At 41.5% G+C, this 9,565-nt stretch overlaps 1 protein-coding gene across 4 annotated transcripts in view; it reads right to left on the bottom strand.

Annotated features, from left to right (window-relative positions):
* DCAF4 (DDB1 and CUL4 associated factor 4) overlaps positions 1 to 9,196 on the bottom strand; it is a 63,863-nt gene extending 54,667 nt beyond the window's left edge. For 2 of the 4 annotated variants that reach the window (XM_077464587.1, XM_077464588.1), the window contains exons 1-4: positions 5,943 to 6,038; positions 4,689 to 4,807; positions 1,607 to 1,692; positions 150 to 304 (exon numbers count right to left, since the gene is read on the bottom strand). In XM_077464587.1, the coding sequence (XP_077320713.1) occupies positions 150 to 304; positions 1,607 to 1,692; positions 4,689 to 4,780 (333 nt within the window). In that variant the 5' untranslated portion in view covers positions 4,781 to 4,807; positions 5,943 to 6,038. The other 2 variants (XM_077464589.1, XM_077464590.1) reach the window with 2 other exon arrangements.
* Positions 9,197 to 9,565: the final 369 nt, after the last annotated feature.

Here is a 9,565-nt window from a genome sequence, read left to right on the forward strand (position 1 = left end):
TGGCTCAAAACTTGTATCACTACTAAATTGTTTGAGTTTTATTAAAGGACAACACATGACACTACATATATTATAACATTTAATGCACTACCAAACAGGGTAAAACCACTTGTCAGGGCTTTATCCCACATATCAAGTGCAGCACCCACCTTCCTATTTTTATCTTCTTCAAGAAGTTGAAGTCTTTTCTGTTCCATTTCCTTCTGTATTATAGCCTCCCTAGTTAATGGGTTACAGTTATTGTGTCCTGGAAGAAGGCGGAAATACCTGTTCTTTTCGGGGTCATAGTAAAAACCTGGAAGTTCTAAAAGGAATGAAGAAAAATAAAACGATTTAGAAAAAGGAGAGAATGGCACAGTTTTCCACAGATACCAGTAACAAGTATTACATCTGATAAAAATAAAACGTGACTAGTAGAGATACCACATTTACGAAGCATGATATAGAACTTTGTGGATTTCTGTCTACAGTACACACAGGGAAAAGAAAGTTGTGTAGCTGCTGCTTATTCTGACCGCATAATGATCACCTGTTGATGTCAGGGCGGTCCTATATAAGCTTTAGTAGCCAATATAGTCATTGGAATTATTAAGCACAGTTTGGATGTGTGAAACGTGTCTACTTGACTAAATATCTGGTGTCCTAGGAGTACCCTGGTGATCTTTAAGAAAAGGACGTTGTTTGGAACCTTCGGATGCGCAGCCATTCTTCTTTTTCCAAGTATTCCATGGAGGTGGGCCGGAGCTAGCACTCCTACTTGGTTCCTTTCAAGTCATCATACACACCTGGAGCAGTGGATTTCTTCTTCCTTGATACAGTACATACAGGAGTTTATTTACTAAATGGAAAAAGACTGTGCGCTTTGCAAAGTGCAGTTGCTCTAGAGCTTAGCAAATGAGAAGATCTGCTGACTTCCACCATCCGACTATGTGCAAGCAAAAATGCTGTTTTTTTTTTTTTTTCCTTGCAAGTGATTGGGTACTCTTTGCAAAGTGAAGCCTTGCCTCATTTACTAAGCTTTGGAGCAACTGCACTTTGCAAAGTACACAGTCTATTTGACTTTAGTAAATCAACCCCCAGTATCTAAAAAAAATCCTTGACAATTAAAAATACACTAATAAAGTATAAATCTAGGAATGAAGTGCGAAGACATATTGCAGTGCAAAGTACAAGTGAAGAATACCTGTGGCAGTCTCCAAAAATATTTCCTGGGTTGGGGGATTAGCAAAGTAACGTTTAAGGACATTTGAGAAATACACAGATATGTGAAAATTCATGCATAAGATAAAGTAAACCCAGTGGCCAGGCTACGGACAATAAAATATTTGCATATTAAAAAGTCTGTACTGACCCACATAATTGTGTGGAGCAAGTCATCCCCAAAGTTCACAGAAGAAGCACTGAAGCCGTTCAAGCGCTTCTTTCAGCTTACTCTTTAAACTGAAATTGGGCTTTAACGTAAACCTGCTGCTTTTTTAATGTTACTATATTTAAACCTGCTCTTTTTTGTTTTGTTTGTGGTCTCTCTGATTTCCATTTACAAAACATTGTTGTACCTCATGAGAATATGAATTCCTTAAAAACCGTGCATGAATAAGACCGTTACCTGGCACTGTAGAGCTCTGATTACCACTAGACAAGGAATTTGCTGGTGTGCTTGCCTCTGATGATTCCGATATACCTGACCTATACCTAGTTAGAAGGAATAAATGTCATTAGTAGACATCTCAAATGCAAAGGGGACTTGTCAACGATGCACAGGTACAGAGGTGTAGGGAATCTGTAGAAGACGGTAGTTTTTTCTGCCTTACATGCAAGTGTTGATTAAATGGTATCTGCCTTACACACAAGTGTTGAATAAAAGTAAGGATGAGCTCTAGCGTGTTCGCACACTCCACGTGCAGAGCCCGCTAGGAAGTATGCGCAGCGCTAATCAGGCAGTGAGACATTGCCCCAATGCACGGCTGCAGAGATCGGGAAATGTCTGACCGCCTGTGATTAGACTTCTTGGCGAGCGCTTCACGTGGAGTGTGTGAACACGCTGGAGTTCATCCTTAAATAAAAGTATCCCAAGTGTGTTATAGCTCATTTATACAAAATGACTGATCGATTATAAAAGTATTGCTGGGCCCATTCAAGCTATGGAAAACGAAAGAAAATAATATTATTCAATGATGTTCAGGCATGCCAATAGATATGTACTTCCTTTCTGCTTCCATAGTCACAGCAAAAAAAAAAAATGGAATAAAGATTGGATATCAGGACAAATCTAAATAGAGCAGCATTTAAAAACACTGCAAACAAGGAAAATAGTACAAATTGTCAGATTTCAAGAAGTATAGTCTAAGGTCTTTTGGCTATACATCTCCTGTGGGTCACAGGAGTGCGTTAGTTCTGCATTCCTGTGACCCAGATTCAGCCGACAGCGGCCTATGGACCAGGGGTTGACAAATTTGCTTGGAATCTAGGAGCCAGCTTAAAAAGTTAGGAGCCAGGTCCGTGACGGCGATCTGGACCTGTCCCTGGCCTGACATGGAGACGAGTGAGGGGAAGATAGCAGCGCCGTCGCCGCCCCCCCCCCCCCCGTCTCCAAGTCATTGCCCATAGCTCTTAGAGGGACATTTTATTTTTTTCAAATGACAATTTTTTTTTCAATTGCATTTTAGTGTAAATATGAGATCCGAGGTCTCTCTGACCCCAGATCTCATATTTAAGAGGACCTGTCATGCTTTTTCTATTACAAGGGATTTTTACATTCCTTGTAATAAGAATAAAAGTGACACAACATTTTTTTTAAAAGAACAGTGGAAAAAAAAAAAAGTTAAAATAAGCAGACATTTTTTTTTTTAAACGCGCCCTGTCCTGCCCGCATATAAAATCGGTGTTCGAACCACACATAGGAGGTAGCGCCGTGATCGGTAGAGCGAGAGCAATAATTCTAGCCCCAGACCTCCTCTGTAACTCAAAACGTGCAACCTGTAGAATTTTTTTAAACGTCGCCTATGGAGATTTTAAAGGGTAAAAGTTTGTCGCCATTCCATGAGCGGGTGCAATTTTGAAGCGTGACATGTTGGGTATCAATTTACTCGGCGTAACATTATCTTTCACAATATAAAAAATAATTGGGCTAACTTTACTGTTGTCTTATTTTTTTATTAACTAAATTATTTTTCCCAACAAAAGTGCGCTTGTAAGTCCGCTGCACAAATACGGTGTGACAGACAGTATTGCAACAACCACCATTTTATTCTCTAGGGTGTTAGAATAAAAAATATATAAAATGTTTAGGGGGTTCTAAATAAAGGGAAGAGGCAGGTAATATAAAACAGGCAGAGGAAACTTCATTAGCATTGCTGGTTTGTCATACCAACAGCGACCACAAGAGGGCGCCAGATTCCATAAGGAATCATAGGACCGCAGAAGGCCTCAAAGCCGCGGCCTAAATTTTCGGCCGCCGGCGGAACGGCCCGACGCGATCACGCTGGGGGGGGTCCACAGAGACAGGATACCCCCAGCTGTGCTGCCCCAGGCGCGAGGTCGCTATTTCTAGTCGCCAATGCGACCTGGCGCCCGGGTTTTGTCGAGCCCTGCTATGGACCATAGCAATTTTTTACATTTCTGCTTTGGACCTGTTTATTTAGTGATATCTTTTGTCATTACTAAAGATGACAAGGTAATACATACATTGCTTTATTATTTTGAGCAGCGTTTGTTTAAAAATAACTAAACAGTGTTACTGCAAATAAAAAGTGCACATTGTATTCTGTAATTTATCTTGTTTAAAATTACACTAAAGTTATGATTCTAGTACATAGCATTGCAAAGTTTTTTTTACAAATTAAATAAGGTTTTTTTTTTTTTTATTTTGCACCTTTTTTTTTTTTTTAAATGGGATATGTGTAAATATTCTTTAAATTTGTAAAAATATTGACAAACAAAACAAAAAAGTTTCAATATTAATGATTAATAAAATAGACAAAAATCTAAAGGAAAATAATATTTTAATGGAGAGGGAGAATGAGTTAATTACGGCTGATTAGAGTAAACTAAGAATTAATAAGGGATTAGACAGGAACATTTTATTGAAAAACCTTTTTTTTTCTTTTACTTGTCAGGTTGCTTTAACTGACATCATCTGCAGAACAAAATTCATCCCTTTAATCTGCAGATGAATGAACAAAATGATACAAAAGTAATATGTTACTTTGTATTTTTCTATATTGGAGTCTAGAGCAGTGATGTGATTCACACTGCTTTTTTGACAGCTACCGACACCTTCTCGGAATATACGTCGTCTGCTTTGATTAATCAAAGCTGAAAATTGCTGTATACTGGGAGGGGAGTCCCAGTGGCAGGGTAGAAACACTGGGCATGCTACGTGTCTAGCAATGTTACGTGTCCCAGTGCCCGTGCTGTATAAAATCTATGCCGATTTCTCCTGACGCTGACGTGACTGCTGGTCTCACTGCTCCTCCATCAGCCGGGGTGAGTAGAGAGCCCAGGAATCACGTGACTGTGGAAAGAAACTCTAAGATAAGGTAGAAATCAGCATAGACTTCATACACCACAGGCACTGGGACACAGTGTTATATAACAGATGGGATGGTATACATATGACATACATATGATATAGCCACTTTAAAGTGATTGTAAGCCTATTTTCTTTTAAATAACAAACATATACTTACTGGCTCCTGCTGCTGCCTGTTTGTCCAGTGAAGAGAGAGAGCTGACAAGGCCGCTGCTCTTGTGCACAGTGCTGAATCAAGGCTGGGCTCATGTAAGTATAAGGGGGTGTCTGGGAGAGCTGCATACAGAAGGTTTAATACCTTAATGCAGAGATTGAGGTAAAAAAAAAAAAACCTTCTGCCTATAGAACTACTTGCCGCCCGCCCTATAGGCAAATGACGGCTGCAAAGTGGTTTCAAAATCCTGACTGGGCGTCATATTTTGAGCGGGGGCGGGCATCGCGGCGATCGTTTTTGTGGTGTGTCAGTCTGCCATCCCAGAGGATGCCCACGCTGGACCACCATCGATGCCACCAGACCACCAGGGATGCCCAGCACCAGGTATGCCACCCTAGACCGCCAGGGATGCCAGTCAGTGCCCACAATGGATGCCAATCAGTGCCCACAATGGGCATCACTGATTGGCATGCATTATTTTTTGGCATCCATCAGTACAAAATACAATACAATGCCGCCTATCAGTGCCCATCTGTACCACCTATCAGTGCCCATCCATGCTGCCTATCAGTGCCCATCCATGCCCATCTGTGCCGCCCATCTATGCCCACCTGTGCTGTCTATCCATGCCGCCTATCCCAGCCAATCCGTGCCAGCTATCAGTGCCAATTTGTGCCACCTATCAGTGTCCATCAGTGCCACATATCAGTGCCACATATCAGTACCCATCAATGCCACCTCATCAGTGCAACTTCATTGGTGCCACCTCATCAGTGCCACCTTATCAGTGCCCGTCAGTGCCCATCAGTGAAGGAGAAAACATACTTATTTACAAAGTTTTGAAACTGAAACAAAAAACATTTATTTTTCTAAATTTTCGGTCTTTTTTTATTTGTTTAGAAAAAAATAAAAAACGCAGAGGGGATCAAATACCACCAAAAGAAAGCTCTATTGGTGGGAAAAAATTTCATTTGAGTACAATGTAGCATGACCGCGCAATTGTCATTCAAAATGTGACAGCTTTGAAAGCTCAAAATTGGGCAGGAAGGTGTTTAAGTGCCTGGTATTGAGGTGGTTAAAGACTTTGGATTAATAATAATTAATGCTGAGTAATTTTAGGGAATCACAAATGTGAATCTCCACAACAATAACCAGTGATGTAGAAAACTTGAGTGGCTTTTGTTTCACAGTCTGACACTAAGTAACATGATCAGAGGTCAGTAGTTGCAGAATTTGAAGGAAATTTAGCTTATATACCTTTTATTAAAGTGCCTCTGTGAATTATTTCTCCACCATTTTCGATTATTTTCTCTCTTAGGACCCATTTCTTTTGTCCGGTAACATTACTTGATGCTGTAAAAATGTATTCAGTTAGTATGTAAATCACTGAACTAATCACAAGAACTAGCAGATATTTTTGTGCAGTAAAGATGGAAAATTACATATACATACACATATATATATATATATATATATATATATATATATATATATATATATATATATAGGGCTGAAACAACTAATCGATTAGGAAATGAATCGATTACTATTTTCATAATTGATTAATTGCCCAGTAACAAAATGGGGTTAAAGTTAATGAGTCTGATGATATTTACCCGATTGACCCTTTAATAGTATATATCTCCTCTAATAGTATATGCAGTATATATCCTCTAATAGTATATGCAGTATATATCCTCTAATAGTATATACACTATATATCCTCTAATAGTATATACACTATATCTCTCCTCTAATGGTATATATATAGTATATCTCTCCTCTAATGGTATATACAGTATATATCCCCTCTAATAGTATGTACAGTATATCGCTCCTCTAATGGTATATACAGTATATCTATCCTCTAATGGTATATACAGTATATCTTCAATAGTATATACAGTATATATCTCCTCTAATGGTATATACAGTATATCTTCAATAGTATATACAGTATATATCTCCTCTAATGGTATATACAGTATATATCCCCTCTAATATATACAGTATATCTCTTCTGTCTGGTATTCTCAGCGTGGATTTGATATTTTGCTCCCTAACCATATAGTTGGTTATTTATATTTACCACTGCATATAGAGATATTTAAGAATAAATTGCCTTTTTTTTTAAACTTTACATATTAACTAAATTATACACCACGCTTTTTTTTTAAGGTTATTAACCGATTAATCGAAACAATAATCGGCCAACTAATCAATTATGAAAATAATCGTTAGTTGCAGCCCTATATATACACACACTACTATATTGTCAAAAGTATTGTGACACCTGCCTTTACACGCACGTGAACTTTAATGGCATCCCAGTTGAGTTGGCCCCACCCTATGCAGCTATAACAGCTTCAACTCTTCTGGGAAGGCTGTCCACAAGGTTTAGGAGTGTGTCTATGAGAATGTTTGACCATTCTTTCAGAAGAACTTTTGTGAGGTCAGGCACTGATGTGGACAAGAAGGCCTGGTTCACAGTCTCCCCTCCAATTCATCCCAAACGTGTTTTAACGGGTTGAGGTCAGGACTCTGTGCAGGCCAATCAAGTTCCTCCACCCCAAACTCGCTCACCCATGTCTTTATAGACCTTTTTTCTGCATTGGTCTGAATCATTTGCAGAGGATTATGGTGTGGGATTGTCTTTCAGGGGTTGGCCTTGGCCCCTTAGCTCCAGTGAAGGGAACGCTTAATGTGTCAGCATACCAAGACATTTTGGACAATTTCATGCTCCCAACTTTGTGGGAACAGTTTGGAGATGGCCCCTTCCTGTTCCAACATGACTGCGCAAAACAAGCCATCATGCTCTCACTCGACTTCCTGCCTATCTACCAAAAGGATTAAATTGTTTCCAGGTTTACTGGCGACTCTGGTAAACATGGAAATGTCTGTATAGAGGCAGGAGGGGCCCCTCTCCCGCCGCCGCCAAAAGTGATTCCGTGGCATATCCATCACCGGGATCACTTTTAGCAGATGCTGAATCACCCACAGAAAAAAAATACAAAGGTTATGGCAGTTTGCTGCTGCCACAACCCCAGTATTAAACATAAAAGTAATGATGTATATATACTGTGGGCGGTTGGCAAGTGGTTATTAAAGTGGGGCATGGTGTGTTTTTCACTGCGTGTTGGTAGTGCGACAAAATGCACGTCTGCCACTCATGCGGGGGGTAGCGCAGAAAAACGCATGTTTCTTGTGCGGTTTCTCACGTTTCAGAAACGCCAGGGGTGAATGAAGTCTCAAAGGCATTCATTATGTCCAACAGAAACAAACTGTCTGCTACTGTGTAGAGGGAGGGGACGATGAGAGGAACTTAATGTGGTTGTAAAGGGAATAAAAAAACAAACATGTTATACTTACCTCCGCTGTGCAGCTCGTTTTGCACAGAGTGGCCCCGAACCTGCTCTTCTGGGGTCCCTCGGCGGCTGTCTCGGCTTCCCCCAAGTACTTCTCATGTAGACGCGAGCTCCCTCGCATGGTGAGAAGTACTTGCGCGCGTCATTGGATGGGATTGACAGCAGCGCGAGCCACTGGCTGCTCTGCTTTCAATCCATCCACTCTAGCCAATCAGCGACCAGGCTGAGCGGCAAAGAGGACAGCGGGGGAGAGTGCGGGACTTTCGAGGGGTCAGGTAAGTAAAACGGGGGGGGTGGGGTGTCAGATGTTTTTTCACCTTAATGTATAGAATGCATTAAAGTGGTTGTAAACCCTTACAAACCACTTTGACCTACAGGTAAGCCTATATTAAGGCTTACCTGTAGGTCCAAGAAATATCTCCTAAACCTATATGGTTTAGGAGATATTTGCCCGAAGACAGGCACCGCTGTCTACGCACTGAGAGCGGCATTTCCAATAATGGAGCTGCCGCGCGTGTCGGCACCCGTGCGCATGCCAGCGGCGGAGCTGCGAGACCCCACCGAAAAGATGGATGCGCCGGACTACAGGGGACAGCGGTGACATCGCTGGCTCCTGTGTCAGGTAAGTGACACATAATGGGCTACTATGCGATGCATAGTAGTCCATTATGCTTTGACTTTGCAGGGAATGAAAGAGGAAGTAAACCCATCAGGGTTTACTTCCTCTTTAAGGTGAAAAAAATGTTTACCTTTACAACCCCTTTAACTTCATAGGTGAAGCTCTGCTTTCATTTCTTGCTTGTTACAGTCCAGTGACACAGCCAAGGAGATAGCATTTACAGGGTTGTTAGATACTGCAACCTACATATTCCACAGAGAACAGGTGGTCTGCTTTAAATACCACACTCAGTGTCTACACTGCAGCCACAGGGTTAGAATGCCAGGCAATGCGATTAGAAGCGCTTCTACAGAGCCAGCAACCAGGCAGGGGTAGTAACGCGACCCTGGGAGCATTACGAGCACACAGCCCTTCCACATACTACTCACAGTCTCACACTGTACGAACAACACGCTCCAAGTGACACAGGAACTACAAATACACGTGGAACCATCGAGAGCTCCACTTCCTGGAATCAGCTATCACTCATGGCTGCTGCCATCTTGTGGTCAGTGCCCGAACTGCTATTACATGGAACTAGACTGTGCTTTTCAGGTAACCCTTTTCTACAGCAGCGGTCTCCAAACTGTGGTCCGGGGGCCGAATGTGGCCCTTTGCTTGCCTTCATGCGGCCCTTGAGGCATTATTCCTCTCACTGACACCAAAGATGAAGCATTATTCCTGCCACTGACACCAACAATGCGGCACTATTCCTCCCACTGACACTAACTATTTCTCCCCCCAATATCAAAGATTGGACACTTTACTACCATTGGGGACAGTCATGTCCCCTAAATTCCGAAGGACAGAAAACTGGCCCCTTGTTAAAAAAGCTTGGAGAACCCTGCTCTACAGCA

The sequence above is a fragment of the Lithobates pipiens genome, unplaced genomic scaffold, assembly GCF_037356315.1.
Source record: "Lithobates pipiens isolate NorthernLeopardFrog02 unplaced genomic scaffold, aLitPip1_a1.2 Scaffold_30, whole genome shotgun sequence".
Classification (NCBI taxonomy): domain Eukaryota; kingdom Metazoa; phylum Chordata; class Amphibia; order Anura; family Ranidae; genus Lithobates; species Lithobates pipiens.